The 25,311-nt window shown below is 44.8% G+C and overlaps 1 protein-coding gene across 1 annotated transcript in view; it reads right to left on the bottom strand.

The window, feature by feature from the left end:
- LOC107111962 (monocarboxylate transporter 2-like) overlaps nt 1–25,311 on the bottom strand; it is a 56,062-nt gene that overhangs the window by 15,657 nt on the left and 15,094 nt on the right. Inside the window, exon 3 of the mRNA XM_015413009.1 lies at nt 9,112–9,255. Within this exon, the coding sequence (XP_015268495.1) occupies nt 9,112–9,255 (144 nt within the window). The remainder of the gene's footprint in view (nt 1–9,111; nt 9,256–25,311) is intronic.

Genomic DNA, 25,311 nt, shown 5'->3' with positions numbered 1-25,311 from the left:
TCAAAACAAGAAAACTTATGGCTCTTGGCCCTCACTAAACATTAAAGAGATATGCATAGTTACCAGGATGATCCATAGTCAAGAATGTCCATGGTTAGAGTCCAAATTAGACAGTCCAATTAGATCCCAAGGGATCCTGAGGGAAAATCTCCCTTGTGCACCAGCCATGTGCTCAGTTTCACAAAGGAGGTCATTGTTCTCCCTGGGACAGCATTTCCCAGGTGCAGTTCAACCAAGTAGAGAGACCAAGGAAAATCTGAGCAATCTTCCAAGGGGCAGACAATTAAAAACCCCAATCCAGTCACAATCACCCTGGCCAGAAGCCAACTGGAGTAGACATAGGGGTGTTCAATTGTTGGGTTGCCATGGGTACAACATTTGAATGGTCAGAGCTCTGAAGGCCACACCTGCAGTTATGTGACCCCCAAATTCCAACCACTCCTCCATGCTGTATGTGACATGGGCCATGGAGCCTTAAAGCAGGCGCCTTGAAGTCTAGCTCTTCCACTTAGAGGTGTGAAGAGTGTGTGGTTATATGGCATAGCAATTGAGCTTCTCTGACCAAATGTTCAAGCCATTTGGGTTCAACAGGAAATCAACACAGCAGGTTATTCAGCAAGACATCCCAGGGGAAGGCAGGAACCTTTAGAAATCAATATTTCTATATACCTTGTCACTCCGGCAGGGGAATTTTGGGGGTGTTCCAGCGGTGGGCAGGGAATTCCTGGTATTTGGGTGGAACTCTATTTTTTTTGCCCTCAAACCATAGAGTCTAACCAAATACCAGAACATCCCCATGTGACATTCCCGATGTGGTGATGTCACTTCCGGGTAACATAATCATTTTAGGGACCTTGCACAGTGATGTCCCCGTTTAGTGGTGGGGTTTCCCCAGCTGGCCAGCTGGTCCACAGCGGGGAGAAGCCCCTGAAACCAGGGGATCCCCTGCCCAGCCCTTGGGGCTGGCAAGCCTATCTCTCCCTGAGACAGAACTGAACTCCAACTCCTGCTGTGTTTCCCTCCAACATTCTACCTCCCTTCTAAAGGTGATCGGTTGCTGGAGTAGCACTACCATAAGCTTCAGTGAGTGGCTGTTTTCCACTTCAAGGGCAATAAAACCTGTCCATCACAGCCCCCTCACCAATTCTGCATCCAAAATTTACCAATTTCTTTTTCCCAAAATGCATACCCCTACTGGGTTATATCTTCATGAGAAACTCCCTGGGAGCCCCCAGAACAATCCCCTGGTTTTTGTCATGAAAGAAAACTGGGAAATTAAATATATATGTATATAAATAGAGTCCTAAAGATATACTTTGCTCCTGTACAACTGACAGCAGTTCCATAATTCTTCTTCCAAACAGTTCCTTTTTTAAAAAAAGAAAGCAAACAAGAGAAGCCGACATCAGGGGCTGAGAATCAATGGGAGAGAAGGATTGCATAACCTTTTTACTTCTTGCTGTTCACATGCTCAAAACTGCTGTCACCCAATGTTAGGGTTACCAATGTTAAGGACCTGTAGTTCTTTTGGAATTACAACTGATCTCCAGTCTACAGTTCTCCAGGGGGAAATGGAACCCTTGAAGGGCAGACTCTATGGTAAACTATGTAGTCTAGAAGAAATGGAAGTCCTAGAATAATATAACATCCCTGTTGAGCTCTGTCACCTGCTTGGGCATCACCCCCAAATCCCCAGGAATTTCTCAAACTACAGTTGGCAACCCTGCCCATGTTTTATAAAAATGAACCTAATAATGGCAGACTTGCCCATCACATGTAAATTTGCCCTGAATGGGAAACCCAGCTTTGTTTCCATGCATTGTGCATAATGGCACTGAAGGAAGGGGGTGTGGCTCAATGGCACAGCATCTGCTTTGCATGCGGATGATCCCAGGTACAATCCCCCAGCATCTCCAGTTAAAGGGATCTGGCAGTAAGTAATGTGAAAGACCTCTGCCTGAGATCCTGGAGAGCCACTGCCAATCTGAGTAGATCATACAGACTTTGATGGCCAAGTATAAGGCAGATTCAAGTGTTCATGAGGCTCTCCACTTTCTTAACTTATTCTAAGTGCCACATCTGACTCTCCTTGGGATAACATAGAGCTTAGATGTTACTTTGCTTTTAGCACACAACCACTTTTCACTGTTTGGTGCCTACCTGTCTTATGTTGCAAATCCTCAGCATTATTCCCAGGAAGTAGGACTCATTAAAACCAACGCTCCCTCTAAGCTGTGGAGTCTTGTGAGCAAAGATTCTACTTTGTGAGCTACTGGCATTAAAGTTGTGAGCGTGCGATTTGGCTACTGCACAAATCACTTTGCTCTGGAGCCATCCTTCCTGAGCGAAGGCAAAAATGTGTGAGCCAGAGGCTAAAAAACTGTGAGCTAGCTCACACTAACTCAGCTTAGAGGGAACACTGATTAAAACCCATCAGACTGATTTAACAAGCTAAGCATGGTCAGGATCAGAATACACGGGCTAGTTCTCTACTTGGCTGCATGCTTGCATGTAAAGATGGGATAATCAGCTAGTGATTAAGCATATAAGCAACATAGTTCCCTATGTTCTTCTAAGCCCAATGACTTCAGTAAATTCAGAATCAGGAGGGTATGATTCTGCTTAGGACTGCATGGTAAATGCACAACCCTGAACTCCCTCGCCCAAGTCAAATGCTCAATCCACTATACATACCAGCTCTCATGAATTACCTATGGCTCAAATAGAAAGTCGTTGCTTTCACTAGTCTAGATTTAACCAGACATTTATTCATCTTTATACACTTCTGAGTTTCTCTAGAGTTACAGCTCTCTTGATTAAGAGAGACCTGCAGCTGTAGTACTCAAGGAATATCCTACTTCCCTGATGAAATCACTGGCAAATCATTGTCAAAACTCACTGCTGAATAATCAAGTCGCAAATCTCATTTTAAAGCAAACATCGACTCTGACTTGTTTCCCCCCCCCCTTTTATAATCAAAAGTACAAAAACTCTCCTAGCTATATTTCCCATAAAAATAGGCGACTGTGATGAGGATGCATTTGTTTTTATAGGGGTAGCTGTGTTAGCCTAGTGTCAGGCTTTCATGAGCCTAGTTTGTCATATTCATGTAGATGCAGGGCAGAGAGCTACTTAACAGCAGAATGCATTTACTATAAATGGTAAGGGGGTCTCAAGAACCCAAGCCTGGGTCCCCCTGCATCACCACTCCTTTTGCAGGTGAGCAGCACCCAGTCCCATGGGTCCTTGAGGTTAAATGCCAACAAATAAATCCCCTCTCCCATCTAGTTACACACCTGAACACAGGTTCTCATGATTAACCAATTAACACATTCTTGAGTCCGGCCTTGAAAGCGATAAGGATGGTGTCAGCAGGTTTTTAGCAGGAAGGCCCAATTACAGACATCTGTGAGCCACAGCAGGCCTGCTAATAATCACATTAACCCTTGAGGAGAAATCAGGGTGCTTTGCCTCACAGGGGTTATCTAGAAACCTCATGAAGATAGTGTTAACCAGCTAACTCTTATCATATCATTCTAGTTCTGCCAGTTAACAACTGCATGTTTGTTCCACCTGCCCAGTTTTTTGGAGCTAGTCTCCAAGGCTATTCTTCTGTCTACCATTTGTTGATATGCTTTACCTAACCACAACTCTGCACTTGCATTCACACATACAAGCATGCTTCAAATAATGTCTGTGAAGCATGCCTGTGTTGAAAACCTGTTCACTGCCTTCTTGGAGTTCACTGTCAACAAATTCAGGGTAAAAGAACACTTCAGGCAGGTCTAGCTGCAGCTCAGCTCAGGGAAATAAGGAGAGCCAAAGGAGATATAATTGCTGCCTGAGAACCTGACACAATAATCACATAAGAAACAATTTTAAAGTTGAAATAGACAACCTACTCTGCACTGAGAGAAACATAGGGGAACCATAGGTTTTAAGCTAATTTGAAAGTTGTGTGGCATTGACATAATTTGCTTCTCATTTCCATCAAAAGGGAAAAGGTTGAATCAAAATATAAACCATAAAACAAATAAATAAAATAATGTCACCAATGCTTGCCTCATATAATATGGAAAACATTGTCTGTGGAAAGAATTGCTACATAATAGGATTTCTAAAAGTAAGGCAATTTGGGAAGTGCTTTTAAGTATTCTAGGAATGATCATGGACAAAATAAGCAGTTTCTCTGTGTGGGTATGACCCCCCCTCCTTGTTACCAGAATCCTCTTGTTTCTTTTTATTTGTAATACATCCGAGCCTCCATGTATGTAACCTATGAAATCCTGTTCATTTCTTTGTGAGAACACTAAGCCATCATACCTTCAGGACTGTCTCTCCCAGCAGGATCTTCCCTGTCTTCTCCAGTCTTCATCTTGGAATTTATTGAAGGTCCCTGGCCCATGAACTGCCCACCTTGTGTAAACAAGGGTGAAGGCCTTCTCAGTACTGGCCCCCATCCTGTTGAACCAACTGCCCTTAGAGGTGTGCGCGGGTCCAGACTTACCTGGCTGGCCGGGTGACCCGCGGAGAGGGGCATGGGATGGGGACCCGGCTGGCGAAGGGCCAGTGACATCTCGGAGGGGTCCAGCCTCCATTGCTTTTGGCTCTGCTTCAGGGCCGCTTGATGGCATGGTTGGCACCTGGCCAGTTGAGGTCTCACAGGGCAGGGAGGAGCCGGGGCATGGTGGCAGAGCCTGGGGAGAGGGGAGGGTTTGGCCCCAGACACAGAGAGCCCTGCAGCCATCGGAGGGGAAGGTAGAGGAAGAGACTGCTTCTAGGCAGCCCAACATGGTGATCACAGCAGGATGGAACGCACAGCAAATGCCAACCCCAGCCCAGCTGAGCAGACAGGGAGTGGGAATGGGAGCTTATCAGGTTAAACAATCCTGCCCAATGGGAACGGGACTTTGGTGGAGGGACACAACAGGGGATCACTCACAGGGGGGAAAGGGGGTGAGAGCCCAAGCCTGGGGTCCATAAAAGGGAGCAGAGGCTGGAATTGATGAGAAGGAGAGCAGGGGAGTTGTGTCAGAACAACTAGAGTGAGAGAGAGCCCACACTGAAGGGGAGGACTCCAGAGAGGGCCTCTTGCCTGCAATCTGAGGTCCCAGCATCTCTCTTTTAGTGCCTGACAATACGGCTAAGGGAGGGGGAACCCCGGTATGATACGTGTGACAAGGTACATGCCTTGTGGGACCTCCCTAGGTTCCACAGGGCATCAAGGCTGCTCTTTTTCAGGCAGCCTTGGGTGATTGTGATCCACCAGGCAGCTGGTCTACCTCAGCTGTGTCTTTATCATCCACGCATCCTAGATTTTAATGGGGACAACATAAAACTCTACGATACATTTTGCATTTTATATACTTTCAAACACAACAGACTTGTCTACCTTGGTATTCATGTCAACAGAACTGTGTGTGCAGTGTAGATTATTAATACTTCAGTATTACCAATAACATTTATTGATAAATCATTATTAATATTCCAAACAGGGGACCTTGGAAGGCTTGAAGGGCAGGGAAATTCCATTAGTCCTCCCTGATGGCTTCCAGCCTCACACCGACTTCCCTTCTCCCCATACTGGCTCTCCCCCCCCCCCATTGTCATCCCACTCCCATCCTTTCCAAACTATCCCGCAGTCTTCAAATGTATAAAATTTGTCAGCTTTTGGCATATGAGCCTATAAATCATGAATAAGAAATGTATAGAATGTTTACTTTTTAATTTTCTTCTAGCTCAATCTAGCGATGGGCCTTATGCAACAGTGGCTAAGCACAACTTTTGCATGCCAACAGCCCTATGCCCAATCTTCAATTAAAGAATTTCAAGTATCAAACCCGGGGGGGAAACTTTTCTCTGTTTGAGACCCCCAAGAACCACTGCAGACAGCACTGAGTCTTGGTAAATTCATATGGTTAAGTGCTGCATATGCCCTCGCCCCTTGCATAGCTCACTTTAAAAAAACTGGTAATGGCACACATCTGATGGGGGAGAGACACATCTTTAATCAAGAAATGGCTACCATGCTCCATTCTAAAGATTAAAAATGTTGGAATTCTTTAATGTTATTTTGGTACCCCACATTATGGGGTAGTTCATACAATGAACACAGAACCCACCCTTGGTCCTGTAAGCCTACGCCTGGCCTATAAAAAAGAATAATCTCTGTTTATTATTGGATGTTTACTTATTAAAATGTCTATAATATTTTTCCATCTAAATTAGCACTCAAGGCTGTTGGCTGCATAAAACAATATGTTGGAGTGTAATGAAAGCAATTAGACATGAGTTGTGACTCATAAAACAGCTGCAGAAGTACAGAGCAGGAAAGTGAACTCTGATACATGCCAATTAACTAGCAATTAAAGGCTGCAGAGCTAAAAATAGACAGAAGATAAAAAGAACTAAATGGCCTGGCGGAATGAAAATGTTTTCGCTGAGGACCATAGAGAGCTGCTGGCTGGCAGAGCTTCTGGGGAGAGATAGTCAAGGCTCTAGCATCACCACAGAAAAGACTCTGTCCCTCACACTCTTAGACAAAACTTGCTGTGGAAGCTAGACTAAGAGCAGGGACTACTCCAGGCCTGTAGCTACAGTGGGGCATTTCAGGGCCATGCCCCCTCACTCATGAGCCGCGCCCCCACACCCAAAAGGACAGCTTGTGCAGGAGCACCAGCCATGCTCATTTTCCTTGCTACATGTGGCTCCCCACCAGGCAGCCTCACTCCTTGGGCTGGAGAAAAAGAGCTGGTGGGAATGCGCTCTGCACCTGCTTGGGGGGGGGGATCAGCAGGAAGGGCTCTTCTGTGGGAGGCTAGGTGCCCCTTTCTGCCTCATCAGGTGCCTGGCCCAGTCAGGAGCCCTTGAGCCCCCACAAGGCAGCATGGGAAGGAGGCCCTTCGAGCTGGGTGGGGAGGGGAGAAAAAAGCCCCGAGTTCAGCTTCCTGCAAATGTCTTGCAAGGTCCCCTACCCAAGGCAGCCAAAGGAGTGCACGCCTATGCAGATGGCTGTCAAGAAGATACAGAGGTTCACCGGGAGCTTGCTGCAACCCCCATGCTCAGCATTAGAGTTTCACCACAGCACAGCAGCTGGCGCTTTCTGTTTAAATTTAGCCACTGCACTGTGCTGCAGCACACTCAGTCCTGCCTGCACTGCATTCTTCTCCTCCTGCCAGCCGGTCTCCGTTCTCCAGCTGGGCAGTATGTGCCTGCCTTCTCCAGATGAAGGTCAGCCTTATCCTCTGTCCTGATCATCAGCATGATGGTCAGAATGACTCCTCCTGAATTGCCCTCCCCTCCCGTGATCTCTACTGGGCACACACTCCCCAGCCCCAACCACTGACTTCCTTAAGCAGCCGCAGCTTTGCACTTCCTTGCATTGAGTTGTGCCGCCATGCAGGACATGGCAGTGGGCAGGGAGGAGCCAAAGATGGGTCCCCCTGTTCACACACACAATTCATTTTTTTTTTAAATTATCTTTGCGGGGCGGGGGGGTTGCCCCACAAAAAAAAATTGCCCCACAAGACAAAAAATGCTGACTATGGGCCTGGACTACTCTACTAATCGGATCTTCCAGTTATTTATTTGTTTATACCATGTATGACTTCCCCTTCCCAAGGCAGGCTCAAGGCATCTTTTTTTTTTTTTGCCGTCAAGTTGCAGCCAAATGGTGGTGATCCCATGAGGCTTTCAAAGCAAGAGACTAGCAGAGTTGGTTTGCCAGTGCCTGCCTCTGCGTAGCAACCCTGGACTTCCTTGGTGGTCTCCCATCCAAGTATCTAACCAGAGATGACCCTGCTTAGTAGCCAAGATCTGATGAAATCAGGCTAGCCTGGGCTATCCAGGTCAGGGCATCTTACAAACATTGCATTAAAACAATAATAAACCCAAAAGAAAACTATAATCCCCCTTCCTTCCAACCAAGCAGCCTACCCTCTTCCCTCAGGCTTCTGGCTTTGCCACGGGTGACCCGGTGCAACTGTTTCTGAGATGCCTTTTCCTTGTTCTGACCCCCCACGCACACTGCAGCTCCAAGACCCATGGCTTCTAGCAACTTGCAGAAACTTGCTAGATCCTTTTGGTGCTGCTTCATATTATGGACAATGCTGTGAGCCAGCCAGCTCCCTCCTCCTCTTCCAAGGATGAGGAATGGAAGAGTGAGGCCTTGCACCAGTGGAATGCCTGCCTGAACAGCTGGATTTAGAGGAAGAGCCAGCAAAAGACACGTGAGGCAACGAGGGTTGCTCATTCTGGCAGAAGCCAAAAGAAATGGGACAAAGGTCAGAATACCAGTCACTGCCTGAATCTCCCAAACCAGCTGAGTGCAGGAGATGTCAGGAACATTTGACAGCTTGGGAGAAATGAAGAAGTGCCTGGCTAATTGCACAATGGTGATCAGCACTAATTTCTAACACAGAGTTGTTACAGGAGCCAGAATCGCAAGTCAGTGAAAAGTAACACTTGTGCTTCATTAGGCTGATAAAAGAAAGATACTGGCCAGGGGTCGACATGGAAGCAACTTTGCTCGGCACCCTCTGTGAGATGTTTATTCAGCGAACAGACTCCTGCTTTGCCTTGTGCCTTGAAATCCTGTTCTGCTAACCCGTGTTTGTTTTTCAGCTAGGAACCCAGACCTTGCCTGTTGCTCTGAATTCCAAGCCTTGATTCTGAATTCCTGATTACCTTGTTTTCCCAGACCTGTGGACGGAACCCTCGGCTTTCTGACTCAGTGCCAGTTTGTGCCCTTGCTCTTATTTCTTGCCCTGAATTGTTGTGTTTGCAACTGTGCCTCCCAGAATTCCTGGGCAGGGTAAAAAGTGCCAGGCTCTGCCCTGAATGCGAGATTTGTTTGTTGATTTTAACTGTGTTGGTGCATACTGGAGGCTCGTGTTTAGTCATTACCAGGTTTGCCCTTGAACACGACAGACAACCACAAGCCAGGCCTGGTTGGCCTCCACTGAGGCAGCAGCAATTCCCACCCACATTAGAACAGTTATCACAGGCTGCATGCTGTTATGCAGACATTTCTGGGGATTATGGGTAAGCAAGAGCAAACATCTGCTGAGTCAAATCTTTTGCAACGAGCATGAAGAATGGCTTTACTATTACCTGTGATAAATCCAGCACAAACGTACAGCTGAAAAATGCTTGTGCAGAAGGAAGCTGAGACCATCCCTATGCCACATAGTAGCCCGCCGAATATGACCACTGGTCGGCTACCAAACCGGCTGACTAAAATACTGCTAATGGGACCTAAAGAGAAAGAGAGAGAAAAATGAATCCTTATGATAGATGTTTCTGAAAGAAATATATTTGGTTAAAACATTGTTAAGGACTTGCAGTTAGGAACTTTCGCAAGCTTAACAGCTAGCAAGGAATGTGGCTGAGTGGAAATCTCTTAAGGGCACCATCAACAAATGGCTCATACACATATGCATGCATACATTGTAACGACAGGTTCATGTGGGGCTTTGTTGAAAATATACAGTGTGCTCACTTATATTCAATCCTTGCAAGTCACATGCACTTTAAGCTGGTCTCCTCCCATCTAGATTCCTTTCCTTTCCTTGATTAATAAAGTGTAGATTCCAAAAAAGGATCAAATTGCTCCTCAAAGACCTCAGTGTAAGCCTTTCCTGCACCTGTTTCTTGCATCCGGGAAATGTTACCTTTTCCTCTTAGTTATGTATCTATGAAGCAATCATTACCAATGGGCATTTCTGGAGGATCCTTTTGTTGTTGTTCAGTCGCACAGTCGAGTCCGACTCTTCGCGACCCCATGGACCAGATCACGCCAGGCCTTCCTGTCTTCCGCCGTCCTCTGAAGTTTGCTCAACTTCATGTTCGTTGCATCTATGACACTGTCTAACCATCTCATCCTTTGCTGTCCCCGTCTTCTTTGACCTTCAATATTTCCTAGTAGGCAGCATAATACTTCCTTTGACCTTCTTTGACCTTCAATCTTTCCTAGTGGGCAGCATAATACTTCCTTGCACCATGCACAATTAAAGACATCCTTTAGTGCAAGTAAATTTATTATTACCACCAAAATTTGATGACACTAAAACTACCACACAAATATGCAGTTGTGTTTTTTACCATGGGGACGGAAGAATAACTGCCAGGAAAAGAGCAGCTAGTATTAATGTGATCAAACAAAAACAAGAAATAAGCTTTTGTAGACTACAGCCCACATTAAATGTATAAAAACATAAGAACAGCCAGAGGTCGTTTCGGGGGGATCGCGGGGGAACACCGATCCCCCGGGTGAGGCATGGGGGGCGGGGCCTGGAGCTCCCTGCTGGCACCCGCTGGAGGTCGCAGCCGGCTGCGGGGACGAGGCGGGGCGCGCTCCGTCGGGCGCAGATGAGCGAGCAGGTTTCCCAGCTGCCGCCTCCCGGATTCGCCTTTCCCGTCACGCTCGCTGCCACGCAGATGGAGCTGCCACTGGCAACGGTGGGTGAAGCGGTGGCTGGCTGGGCAAGGCGGGTGGGCAGCCAGGACTGGCGGCGGTGGTGGCAGGGCTCCGAGAAGGGTGACTTCTGCCTCCACGCAGCCTGGCCCCAGCCCCCTGCCGAACCGGGGACCGGGCAGCAAGCCTGGAGACGAGCGCACCAGGCGAGCGAGAAACGTGCTCCACATTGCACAGCCGAGCGCCGGGAGAGGAGCGGCAGAGAAAACCCGGCCTGGAGTCTCGCCGCCGTTGGTCGTTTCTCTTGCCTCCCCCTTTTCCAAATGTCCAAGATGTTTCCGAGATCTCTCTCTTGATCAGTCTCTGCCAGTTCAGACCCCATCAATGTGTATTTATATTTAGGATTTTTGGTTACAACTCTTATTCATTCATTGAATAAGTAGTTACAATATAGTTACAACTCTTATTCATTCATTCTTTTTCAAGTGTAAGCAAGGACATGGTTACCCATGCTCTAAGCCTTCTACTCAGAGTTAATCTTGTGTTTCCCTTTGGCATCTGCTGGCTCTCATTACTCACTATCTCTGCAGCCGCTCTTTTATCCTACCATGCCTTAATTGCTCACACTTGTAAAAGCCCATTGCCATTTCCAAATCTTATTCCAGGCGGCCACCAATGATAAAATTATACAGATAGCTAAATAAATGAAGATAAATCAAGAGCTAAATTTAATCCTTTAGGTGACATCGTTTGAAATTTTAAAATAAAATAGGCTTCCTTGCGTAACAATTCCTTAGCCATATCCAATCTGATGTATGTATGTGGTTGAAATCTATATAATATAGAGAATCTTATTTCATCAGGATTGTGCCCAGCTTCGTTATAGTGGACAGTCATTGGGGCCTCCCAAATTTTGTTTTTAATTTGATTTTTATGTTCCATCATTCTCAACTTAATGCTCCTTATTGTTGACCCCACATACAATTTTTGACATGGGCAAACCGCTACATATATCAGACCACAGGAATTGCAGTTATTAAATTGGTCTTTATTCCATGTTATATTAGGCTGAGGATGTTGAAAAACATGCCCTTCCATCACCATATCACAGGCAACACATTTCCCACATTTGAAAAATCCAACAGGTAAAGTTGATTCACAACCCTTTGTTTTAATCATATCTGACCAGACCACTGTATCTTTAATGCTATTGGATTTTCTCCATCCTATCACTGGTGGTAAGCTACATCCTGATAATGTATCAATTAAATACCAATGTTTATGTATGCTTTGTGCTATTTTATTAGATAATAATGAGTAATCAAAAGCACAAGCCATTCTTTTGTGTTTGCCATCATCCTGCTTATTTTTAAATAAGTTCCTCCTACTTCTTTGTTTAGCTCTTTCCATAGCTTCCTGTATTACTTTTCTAGGGTAGCCCCTGTCTCTAAAAGAGTTGTCCAAAATATCTGCTTCTATGCTGTTATCCTGATCCAAAGAAGAATTGCTTTTAATCCTAGTGAACTGACTGTAGAGAAGACTATTTTTGGTACGTTTAGGATGGAAAGAATCAAGATACAGTAATGAATTTCGATCTGTAGGTTTGGTATATACTCCAACAGCTAATTTCCCCATATATTTGAAAACCATAGTATCCAGGAAATGAACTGCCTGATTATTGAAATTGATTGTAAATTTAATAATCGGATGGATTGAATTAATCCAAGACACAAAATCATTAATGTTATTCCTGTTCTTAAATTTATTTTAAATGTCATCCAAATACCGATGGTATAATCTGATCTCTTCAAAAAAATGGGTTGACTCTACTATCACATATGAATGGCTTTTCTAAATAGTCCATAAAGATGGTGGCTAGGTCTGGAGCACATGGACTCCCCATCGCTACTCCACAAACCTGAAAATAGAAGTCCCCTTCAAATCTGAAATAATTCTTTTCAACCACAATATCTAGAATGTCCATTAAAAAGTGAGTTGGTGGATGTTTGTCTGTTCTCATCACTTCATCCTCTGGCAGTGAATCCAACATTTTAATCACTCTTGTTGTACAGAAGTATTTCCTTTTGTCTATCCTGAAACTATTGCCCATTAGCTTCATTATAAGCCCTCAAATCCTAGCATTTTCTGCTTGCAGTTCAGGTACACACAGCCCTCGCTTGTAAAAAGCATTTAAAAGGACCCTTTAAATGCTTTTTACAAGTGGAGGGGCCAGTGCCTGAACTCCAAGTGGCAAATTCGCCACTTGCAGTTCAGGCTAATCTCCCCAATGTGATGATGTCACTTCTGTGTGATGTCATCATGTTGGGGACATCCCTGCCCACTCCAGGGATGCCCCCCAAAGTCCCCTGCCAGTGGGTGAATTGGACCTGGCAACCCTATGGCATTCAGATACATATGCTTGTGCGTATAGATCCATATATGCACACAGAAATGTGAATGGTGGAACCAAAGGGCCATGAATGAAAGAGGTACACGTTTGTGACATTTGCATGCCAACTCAAGTGTATACAGCTCCAGAGACAAAACAAGAAAGACTGTGTTACTGAGAAAATGAGAAAGACTGTTACCCCCCAGTGACTGCTGTTGTGAAGGCCACTGGCCTTATTTCATATATTTTTGAGATATATACAGAACCGCTACAAGTTGTGTCTCTTGCAATTTCATGGCCTTCTGGACCCACATTTCCCATTCTCTATGTATGTGTGCCTGTCAATTTATATTTCATACATCCAGTGAAGTGGGGTCTGGTCCATAAAGCTTGTGTGTTTAGAATATCTTCTGGCCCTTTTAGATCACAGGCAGAGGGTAGCAGGGAAGACATTAGCGAAGTTTCTTACTCCTTTTAGCCGGGATCTACACCTAACACGATCAACCTTTCGGGCTGTCCTTCATTTTAACCTGTGTTAAATCTCCCCTTTCTTGTGTGACAGACTTTTTAAAGAGAGAGGAAGCGTTTACATTTCTGCTTCTTAATTAAGAGGACTAGGTGAGAATGAAGGAGGTAGAAACAGCTGGCGGGATCTGGCACATTCTCATAAAGCTGCCACTTACTGGCCTTGACCTTGTGGAGGAAGCTGCAAAAGCGTCAACAGATTTCCCCTGAAAAAAGCTTCAGAACTGAGGAAGGAGCCTCTGAGGTCTAGTCAACAGCTGCTGAAGGTTTTATCAATACGGCTTGCGGCTTTCAAAAATGAAAAAATGCCACCTGAGAACAATCATTACTAGCCTGATGCATGGAGCAGAATCGCCAATTGCTGGGCTCCTTTTAATGGAGAAAAAACTGGGAATACTCTGGTCGCTCACTGCACTCAAACCTACGAAGAATTAACTACCTGGTTTCAAAAAACAGGGTGCAAGAGCTAACAGCATGCTTTCCTGTCAGTCAAGTCAGTCAGACAACCAATTACCCAGCTTCTTTCTCTCAATGACCTTTCAGATTCTATGTATGCTGGGGAAGCAAAGGGAAACAAAAAACTTTTATTATGCTGGAATGAAATGCTAGGCTCAGAGCAGAGACCGTCCCTGGAACACACCAAACCAGAATAAAAATAGGATTGCTCTGAGCATTATTTCCCTCACCAGTGAACAAGTGTGACCCAGCTCCCAACATCAAAGATGCACTGGGTTAGGCTGAGAGACAGTAACTGCCTCAAGATCGCCTAGTGAGTTTCCCTAGCAGAGTAGGATTTCTCAAGTCCTAGTCTGATACTCTAACAAGGACACCACAATGGCACTCACTGAAGCCTGCTTCACAGATATGCAGAAAAATGAGGTGGCAGAGCCCCGAGGTGGTACTGCACCACTTCAGATAGCGGGCAGTTTGCTTTGAATGCTCTTTTACACATGAACAAAAGCGAACAGAAAATTACCATAGTACAGAGAAAGCTTCCACCCACTCTTTGCTTACTGTACTGATTTTTTCTGTTTGTGGGGGATTTTCTACCATACGAGGAACAGATCTGAGAAATAAGATTTAAAAATTCAATCTGCAAACTAATTCAGATAAAGAATGAGGAAAGCAACCCTAATACAGCCTTCCTGCTATACCCTCTGTTTTATTAGTAACCTAGGCATATAACATTATTAACTTCACAAGGTGCTTTTAAGTGCTCATTAAAAGAACCAGTTCTCTGGTGATGGCAACCATTTAACTCAGTTTAACCTCTCTTTTTTTAACACATCAAAAAGTCAACTGTTGTGTCAAAGTAAGGCAGAAGAGAATCAAGAATGGTTGACAAGAATAGAAGGTCTCATCTCACCTCTCTTGTACCCCAGCGCATAAAGAATAGCAGGGGTATCATTATCTAGTAGAAAGAAATGGAAATAATGCAGAAATTCTGCCACCCCCCCAAAAAAATTACAACTGATCTATGAATGACCAGAGGTAGTGAGCAATAAATATGTGGAGGGTGTTTATCTGTATGGTCAAGGATTGCTGATTGCGACAGATTGGCCCTTTAGTTTCAGTGGACCACTGCCCTGGAAGGCCACTAGTGGACAGGAGCAAGCCAAGCGGAGCCCTGATAGTGCTGGCACTTGGCTAAGGTCTGGCAAGGGGCAATGAGTGACAGTACAATTGTCACCATCGCGCCCACTGGCCTGGTCCAAGCCCAGTGGCTCCTGTGGAGGCCACTTAACTTGCCTTGTTCCTGGGCTTTCTTTCATGCCTCACTGTGCCCATGTTGCTGATTCAGAATAACATACTCAAGTCAGCTATTTCTGAACCTGAGAGAAATGGCATTTTCTGTCATATAAGCAGGGGTCATTTCCTGCAGGAGTGCACAGGAGCGGAGCTCTGGCAGTAAAGAGCCCAGGGGGCGGGCACATGCAACAAGCCCCACCCCCTGCTCCCAGCAGCCCTCAGTCAGAGCAAGAAGCAGCCAGGTAAGTTACAGAGCCCCCCCGACCCCCCCGGTCCAAAACAGTCCAGTGGCACCTTTAAGACCAAGTTTTATTCAGGTACAAGCTCTCCCTCCACTGCGAGGACAGATCTGCACGTTTCCCCCACACACACACACACTAGCTAGCAATCCAAAACAGTCCAGTGGAGCCTGAGCGGTGTGTGTTGCCTTCTGACACACTTCCGGTGTGTCAGGAGATGTGGCATATGCAAATAAGTTATGCTAATGAGTTATGCTAATGAGCTCCTGCACCTCTTTTTCTACAAAATGACCCCTGCATAAGAAAAACCTAATATATTTGACTATTATCCTTCTGGATAATCAGTAGAGGCCCAATTTAAACTTGAGGCTGCCAAGGCAAAGATCTTCCCTTTGCAACTTTGCACAAGTTAGGATCTTGTTAAACTGTGCTGTAACCCGATGCGATGCTGTTACACATGCATAGTTTGTGCATCAGTGGTCTCCAGCCCTTGTGGAACTTGTGCTGGCAAGCAAACTAAGCATGTATAGATGTTTTGCATGGCTTGCAGCAGTTTAAATGAGATTCTGTGCTCTCTTGCCTTGCCTGTGTCACCTTTTTTGCCATCGAGTCACAGCTGACTTATGATGACCCTTGTGGGGTTTTCAAAGGCAAGAGACATTCAGAGGTGGTTTGTCATTGCTTGCTTCCAGGTCATGATTCTGGTATTGCCTGGTGGTCTCCCTTCCAAATACTGACCAGGGTCGACCCTGTTTACCTTCTGAGATCTGATGTGATTGGGCTATCCTGGGTTATCCAGGTCAGGGTGTTATAGCTAAGTATTAAGAACTCATGATTTTCATATTTTGTTCCAAAAGTGGATTTCCTAATCTGCCTAGTGGGTTTATTTCTTACATCACCAAAGATGAAAGGAAATTGTGAGTCAGCAAAAGCAATCGGCAGCAGTTCTCTCACATACAGGATATGATCTAACCTTGCTTCATCACTGGTCTCTCACAAACGTCTGCCTTGGTTCTCTATATGTTTGGACAAGGGGGCAAAGCCTTAACCTTTAACTTCTCCAGTTTGTATACAAAGGGCAAGAAGACTGCTTAACGTGGGTGGGGAGCCTGGGCATCTACCAATATCCTCCCCATCTGTGTAGCTTCTCAGCTAATGAAACAGTGTCCCTCTCCCCAGCAGATATGCAGGCTAGCTATCACCTCCTACCTATCACACGGTGGGCAAGTAATCCCCCCCCCGTCCACATCGCCCTAGCCTACAGACTGCAACTAGATCTGCGGGGGGTGGGGCTTAGCCTTTCTCTCTCTCAGCCTCATAGCCAGACCTGTTTCCAGTGGGTACAAGTATAGCCCCGATAACACAATAACTCAGGTGAACAAGACCCTGGCAAATCAGAAAGCCATCCCTAAACCAATGAGATGATGAAATGGTTAGTGGAAAGATGAAGTAGGGGGTGCAGAAATGCTAATAGTGGGAAGATGAGCTAAATGTTTGGGTTGTAGGACATCCCGGTCATACACAATACAGGAAATAATTTGTTTACATTTAGATATTTTTTCTGTATTTCAAATTGAGGCACAGTTCAAATTGGACTGCAGTTGTAAAGCTCTGACTATATATCCTTGAGAGGATCAGTATCTTATCTAGGTAATGGTATATGCAAACAATGAGCCCATGTCCACTTGCACAAAGGTGCTTCCACCAGTGAAAGAAGGGGCGCTTTCTGCCTCTCCCTACAGTGCCCCATATGGCACCCAGTATCATTCCCACATACCCCCAGTCCCTGAGGGCAGTCTGTTAGAGGTGGCATAGGGCTACAGCAGGATGCTGAAGCAGGAAAGTTCCATTCTGCAAATGGAGCTCATGAATGGAAGGGTCCAACCCACAAGATGAGTATCTGAGTATCTGCCCCCTCCCTCCCCAACCAGTTAAGACATACTGGTAGTAGAAGAAATTAATTCAAACAGGGACTAAGAAATTATTTATGTCATTTTCCATATATGTCAACATGCTTTACTTCTTGACTTTTTTCACACACACAACCTTTATTACGACACTGGACTAACCACAGAGCTCTATAATTGCAGCCTGCCAAGGGCCTAACTAGATGCTATGACTTGTGGACACGGATGCCCTTTTAAAGATGAATTCAGCCATTTAAAAATGCTCTGGCGGCCTGACCAGACCCGTGGTGGAGGACCAGGTAATCTTGTCGTCCCCCCATGCCTTTTCAGGTGCCAAAAATAGCTGGGGAATTGTTTTGGTACCTCAAAAGGTGCACAAGCGGACAAGATCCCCTGGTCTCGCTGTACCATGGGCCTGATCAGCCTTTAATGGCATTTCTAAATGGCTTAATGCACCTTTAAAATGGTATCTGCATCCACGGGTCAGACCAGTAGATGCTGTAACTTCAAGCCTGGCTCTAGGTCACTGGTGAAAATATCACTTTATGTGCAGAATTATGCATACCCAATTTTAGGTAAAATAAATCTGTGTGTGTGCATGAGTAGCTGAATCAGATGATAAAGTTGTTTGACTCCTGGTAATTTCTAAGACTTTTTATTGCTACTCAAAATGTTTTCAGAGACACATTATGGGTGACATATTTACTAAAGCTTTTGGTATTTCAGTATAGCTCATATAAATCATGGTCCACTTATTTTCTGCATATGATTTCTTTTGTATAGGAGGCCATGTGGAGAAATTCCAGCATGAACCAGAATGTAAATTGGTACTCCTAGCAGCCATTTCCAGCATTATGGCAGTATTTTCCCCAACCTTTATCATAAATAAAACAACTTGGTAATAATCACAATGATACCTATGTACAGTTCAGCTGGCACTGAGGTATCTTCACATAATCCTTCCAAAGCATGGAGAAACTTAAGGGTAAAGCAAACAATGCATAGATTGCAGATACAGGCTATTCCTCTGATGGCAGTGACTAGAAAATGGCTGCTGGACTACAGACATTATCCATGTACAGTTCACGGTAAGGCATCTCTACATGATCCCAAATAGGAAGAAAATCACATGAACCAGGCCAGAGTGCTGATTACCACTGCAAACATCTTCTAGGAAGCTATGACCTCTAAAGATTACTCACATTTCTTTAGTGAAGGAAAGTTATTTAGAAAAAAATAAAGTGAGGAAACCTTAAAATTCTACATAGATATAAATCAAGAGATATGCAATCAAACCATTGTTATGACCTGTTTTCATTTTGGTGTTTTTTTTTTCCTTTTCTTGAGTCGTCTGACTTCTCTTTCAGCTGAAGTAAATAATTGCATTTAATCCTATATAAATCACATCAGTTTAGTGCCTGCTGTGTGACAAATTTCTGTTGTGTACACAGATCGCCACTAGGGGTCAACGGTTACAGGAAAGAGTTTAGCTTCCCCTAAACAAAAGGACTGAGGATCCTGGTATCTACCTATAGCACTTTAGTGGGAAATTCAAACCCTCCAATGGGACTAAGGGGGTACCAGGTGTGTGTGTGTATAGTTGGTCTTGCAGGGCCGTTTTGCAGTTCTTGTGTAAAGTACAATAAATGCATCTGAACGCACGTCGTGGTCCGAGTCTTCCATGCGTCGAACCCAGTACTTTACAATTTCCATTTGTTATTTGGTTATACATAAAAGTCCATGTCACGAAGCCAAATTTTTGGAGGCAGGCAAATGTATACTAAACTGTCTCTGGAACATCAACTGGACTTATCTGTTATGCTGTGGCATCATACAGAAAATAAATATTCTTTCCTCCTTTAAAAGCAACTAGAATGTTTTAGCTGAAACTGAAAAAATGCTCAAAATGCCCTCCAGCTTCAGTTCTCTTGTACTGGTGCAACAATGTAAGAGCCCTACTGGATCAAAGTTCCATCCAATCCATTATCTTGCTTGAAACAATGGCCAGTCAGTTGCCTCTTAGAAGCTCCCAAACTTTGCATGAGGGAAATGGTTTGTTCCCCAATGACTGGCATTGAGAACTATACTACCCCAGGAGGGCAGTAGTAGTAGTAGTGGTGGTGGTGGTGTTAGTAATGCAGAAGTTCCATTTAGTTACCATTGATAACAACCGTGCATAGACCTGTCCTCCATAAATTTGCCTAATCCCCCCTTCAAGCCAAAATAAGCCACTGGCCAACATATATTTTGGAAGTGGGTTCTATAAGTTAATCACATGTTGTGTGACTAAATACTTTCTTCTATCCTGAATCTACCAGCCCATCAATGAATTCTAGTATTGTACAAGAATGAGAATTCCCCCCCCCCGCAATGTACCATTGATTAATTAATAAAATTCTATCTCCCCTTGGCCTTCTTTTTTATAAGCTAAAAAAGCCTTCCCTCATATGAAAGATGTTCCAGTCCCTTGATTATTTTGGTTGACCTTTTCCACACCTTTTCCAGCACAGTCTGACTGCCTGGATCTACAGCAGACATCAGTAACAAAGGCCTCCATTCCGGATTTTTAGTTCCTGTTTAGGTTGCCTTCTACAGAGTTATCCTTCAATGCTTCCTTTCTTTTTCTGACTTTGTGTATCCTTATACAGTTTGCAATATATGTATATACTGATACACTAGGGTTGCCCAACTCCAGGTGGTGACTGGAGATCTCCCCTTATTACAATTGATCTCCAGGCCACAGAGATCAGTTCACCTGGAGAAAATAGGCACTGCGGAAGGTGTAACTTCAAGCTTCAATGGCATTATACCCCATTTAAGTCCCTCCCCTCCCCAAACCTGCCCTTCCGAAGCTCCACCCCCAAAATCTCCAGGTATTTCCCAACCCGGAGCCGGCAACCCTGATATACACCAGGCTTTGTCCAAATTTGGCATGATTTATTCTTAATTTAAAGTTGATCGGCACAGTCTCAAGACAATCGAAAACCAGAAAAAAACTGTGACGATATGACGCTAAACAATATTTCATTAAGAATCAAAATTATACAATATCAAGAAAAGTGAACAATTATAATAATAAGTGCAGATGGTGGTCTCCGGAATGTCCTGCCGTTTCGATGATAAATCTTCTTCTGAACAAAGATGAGTAAAATGTACCGTCTCTCAACAATTCATTTCCTCTGGTGACGTATCAAAATTTCATAGGTATCACTGATGATTCAACAATCATGATAGCTGTAGTTTCTAGAAGAGCCTTCTGTGGGCTATTGGTATTCCGTGGGCTACTGTAGTAGTTGAGACTCATCTATTAGATGCTTCTTCTCCATTGCCTGCATTTGTTTCTGTAGCTTTTTGGCGTTGGTATCAACTTCTTTAAGTTCCTGCTCAGTTTGGTCTATCTTTTTGACAGTCTCGTTAACTTGGGTTTGCTGTTTGTCTAGTTTTCGATTTATTGCCGTCACCTGTTCCAGCAGAGGGCACAATGCTTCATTGAATATCCTTCGCAGGTCTGAAGTTGTGTCCTGTTTGGGCACAGCACTAGCTGGGCTAGAACTTCCGGCAGACTTAGCTTTCGCTATCTTTTCTTTCTCCTCTTTCCTCGTTGGAGGCGCCATTTTTGAGGAATTGTTTACTTTTCAACAAAAGTTATCACAGTCTCTAAAGTTCTCCAATGCACTTGGTAAATTCTTAAAAGTCCTTTATTTCAGTCTTTTTTGCTTCACAAGCTCGCCCCCCCCCCTTAAACAGTAAAGTTTGCGTATGTTTATCTTCTCGGGGGAGAGTACCCTTCCCCCCTTGCTTCCTGCGGGACGGCTTTCGGCTTTTTTTGATGTTCTCGCTTTAACTTAACTCACAGTTCAATGGCAACACAGTTTTCAATTCGCTTTAAGTACCAAATTGCTTTATCACCCGGCGCTTGATCCGGTGTGCACTTTCAGTTCCATCAGGAAACTCCGTAGCAGGACCGTCAAGGCATGGATGTCCCCCCTCACCGGCAGGGTCGCCGGAGAAGAAGCCCTCTAGCACCCCATGGCTTGGAGCCCATTGCAAGGACTCTGTGGGGGATGTGGACGATCGCACCCCCTCCTTGCCACGGGTTCTGGCGATCGTCTCCTGGAGGTCCGGGAGAAAGCGACCACCATGGCGAGCACCAAAACCCAAAGTCCTGGAACTATATAAATTTTGATGGGATTAGTAAAGACAGTGAGGAATTTCAGACAGACGATATAATCCAGAAGAGGAAGGGTTCCCAAACGGTTTCTGGTCTGTCATTTCAGACAGAACCGTTTGAGAACCGGTTCCCTACCAGAATATATTTGTAATTTCAGACACAAATGCTTCTGTCCCGTTTAGGAAACGGGGCTGAAGCGTTTTACCTGTCAACCGCTTCCAAGTAGTCTTCAGTTTCCTCTCCCGGTTCCGATGTGCTTTTTCCCGCTGTTTTTCGCCTGCGTGGGCGATCTCTGGCTTTTTATTTTTGGAACGTTCACTTTATAGCATTATAACACTATAACGGAACAGCAGTATATCAATGCCATTGGAATGGCTGGAGTGTTTTTGTAGCACTATAGAGCGAATGTCCCCCCCCCAAAAGCTGGAGATCGCTCGCGCGGGCAAAAAACGGCGGGGGAAAAGCAGTGCAGTCTGAAATAGCAAACCGCTTCAGATCCAGCTCTTTACCAGAAGGGGGAAGCCATATGTGAAATGGCAGCCCTATACCGGTTTACTCCATGACGGATCAAAAACAGATTCAAAACGGGTTAAAAAGGGTAATGTGAAATTTCTCATTGTCACATCAAGTATTCCCTAATGTTGTTCCATTAGACCTCTGAAGAAGTGATGGGTTTCTTGAATGATTCTTAAATGTTTTACTCATGATTTTGGAGATGATGATTCCACAATTATTTCAAAATGTAAAAATTGATCCCAGTTCATCTCTTTAAAGCCTCACACTAAATATGTGAATTTAAAAGTGGAAGTATTATACAGGGGTTAAGTCTATACCAATCTTGTTAATGTTTTACACCTTTAAGAAAGGGATATTCAACATGCAGCTGCATGGAATTAATTAGAACAGTTTCTTTGCAGAGTCTGAGTTTCAGCTTGAGATAGAGAGCATTTGCCAGCCAATTTAAAAAGAAGGCTTCTAGCCGGGTAGAAAAGAGGACTAGTTTGCTACTACTATAAATAATAATATAGTGTTCATGGAGAGCTTTTTAGCCAGCAAAATATAGAAGGCTATCGCATCTAGTTGGAGAAGACAAGACTGGCTTGCTCCTAATTCAAACACTAGAAATAGAACCAGAAGTAAGTTAAAAGGTAAAAATTATATTTAATTTTTTAAAATTAAAAATGATTAAAAAAAACCAATATTCCATTCAGCTTCATGTAGCTTATCATTCTCCCCCCAGGATAATTTGAAGAAAGTAAAGAAGACATTAAGCAGTGGTTTGTTTGTGTCAGTTTCCATGTCCCTCAACAGTATGAAATGACGTTTCTCTCCCCAGAAACACATGAAGATCACCCACATAGTGCAAGAGAGCTACACATACTGAAGGTTTGCACATGAAAACTCTGGGGAGGTGTGGAGTCTGCACCTCTAAATGGGAAAAAAGTGTGCCATAGGATGGGAGCACCCTGTAGCAAAGGAAAGGGTGGACAGTTATTCCAATATAGTCCAGCTTTGCAGTGAATGCTTCTGAGTCTGTCCTTTAACTCCTGCTGGCACTTTGGTTGTTGATGTTGCTAAGGCCCCGGTCACACGGAAAGGATTTGATCCGCAAGTGGGACGGATCGGGGGTGCATCAAGCGGACACGATCACACCGCAACATCTGGGAAGCAGCGTGCACCCATCCCCGATTCATCTCTTCGGCCCACAAATGTGCGTCAAAAAGGTACCAGCAAAACAGCAGTACCTACCAGATGATGCGGGCCAACGGAAGGAGTCTGGTCGGGGAAGTGCCAGTAGGCCGTCGCAGCTGGTGCCATTCCCCATCCCACGCATGTGCACAACCACGCTACTGCTGGTTTGCTGCGCACCATGTGATCAGCTGCCGGGGCGCGGAGCACAGAGCCACGGGGGCATGTCGGATCACGCTCCCGCGGTTCTTTTTGCTCCGGTTCTGATTTGCCGCCCTTCAGCGGCGGATCATACGGCTTGTGTGACCGGGACCTATGTCACAATGTATGATAGGTAGCAGCTGCCTACCAGGATCTGAGGAGTTTGCCTCTCAGGTTACAATCTGAATCACACTTTCCTGGGATTAATGAAATGGTTCTTTCTTCAAAGTAGACCTGCTTAAAATTGCTGCCTCTTCTTCTGACACCATCTGCCTAATAACCACCTTCAGGGCAAACTTTATTCCAATGTCACTTCAGATGCTTGGAGACAATTCTAATTTATGGGCGTGTGTGTGTTTTGGAATGGTGATTGCAGAGGCCTGGTCCTTTGGGAAGATGCCACTCCTGGATGCTGGCCTTAAGTGGTGAGGGTTCAGTTGAGGTAAATAGAACTTACCCCACCAGAGTGTGGCAATCAAAGAGGTCATTGTCCTGTTCACAAATCATGGGGTTTTTTTAAATCAGTTATTCAGATTGCTTTCTGAATCTGCACATGTGCCATCAGAAACATGTCTTTGTTTAATGATCTCCTGTCTGGGACCACTGCTCCTGAATGCCTTTGCCAATGGTTTCAAAGGAAGAATACACTTATAGAGGCATATAAAGAAATACTTCCAGGGGGCAAAAAAAAAATCCATGTGCTTTTCAGTTTGATTCTTTCTACTTCACTGGGATCAATAAGTTGCTGAGTGAGTGAACTGTGTATGTTCAGGACCTGACCCAACCACTATCTGGGGGCATGGCTTTTCCTGGGCAGAAAACTTCTGGCCACTGTAGTGCATGCCCTGGTCACATCTAAATTAGATACTGCAATACACTTTGATTGCGGTCATATGTGCTTTTTGGTGTGGAGGGGAAGCAAGCCTATTTCCCTCGGTTGAAATTGACACAGCGTTGTGCGATCACACATCCTTTGTAACTGCGGGCTCAGCTGATCACTGCCTGATCAGATGGCACGTGGCCGAGTGTGGGAGGGTTGCCTTTTGTTTCCCATGCGCATAAACGAGGAATCACACCTCCGCACTGAGGGTTCCCCATGGAGTATGCGATTATGCACATACTGCTAAGCAAGGGGGGGAAATGGCACTAAGTCAGGGTAGAATGAGCAGACCATCCCAATAGCATGAGAGTGTGCTTGAACAATCAGACAGGGAAAAGTCCATCTGTAGCCCATCGGCAAGCATTAGGACTGGACTTTCCCCAGTGTCTTTTAACTCCACTTCTGTGATGGAGCAACACGGGGTGCCAACACCTGTTGGACCTTTCCCAGATGTCGCTGTCTGATCATGCCCTTTAAATCTGCCAGGCATTCACAGCTGAGTCAGATCTAAGGGCACGTCTAACTGCAGCCTTTATAAATGTTTGGAAATGTCAGACTCCTGGGCAAGTTACTCTCAACCACACTGTCATTTGCAGTGAAAGGCTTTATTGAGATATAAACAAGTTCCAGGCCTTAACAGTACTGTGTCAGTTCTAAAGATTTTGCATACATCACATTTGCCCTGCCTAGCTCCAGCATCTCTACCCCCCCCCCTCACATGGGAAATATATGAGCCTATTATCTACCAAGCTAGCTGGCACCAGAAGATTCAAGGAATTTCCTCTGTGAACCAGAGAAAGGCGCTTCTTAAGAGTTACGCTCCTACGATAGTGCAGCCACACACTCCACACTCACTCCCCTCATAAGGAATTCCACTCCCCTCAGAGTCCATAGCAAACAACGTGAAGCAAAGTGAAGCAAGGTTTGACAGGAAACTTTAGTTGGTACAGAATTAGCTAGGATGGTGACTGGAGTTAGTCATAGAGACCATATCAGTCTTGGCTTATCTACACTGGGCTCCAAATCTGTTTCTGGGCACAATTCAGTGTACTGGGGTTGACCCTGAAAGCCCTATATGGCTTGGGACTAGCATACCCAAAGAACTGCCTGCTCCCTTATGACCATACACAACCACTACTGTTATTTT

The sequence above is a fragment of the Gekko japonicus genome, unplaced genomic scaffold (assembly GCF_001447785.1).
Source record: "Gekko japonicus isolate JY-2015 unplaced genomic scaffold, Gekko_japonicus_V1.1 scaffold2420, whole genome shotgun sequence".
Taxonomy (NCBI): domain Eukaryota; kingdom Metazoa; phylum Chordata; class Lepidosauria; order Squamata; family Gekkonidae; genus Gekko; species Gekko japonicus.
The sequence above is the reverse complement of the archived record's forward strand: the minus strand, read 5'-3'. Positions and strand labels throughout refer to the sequence as shown.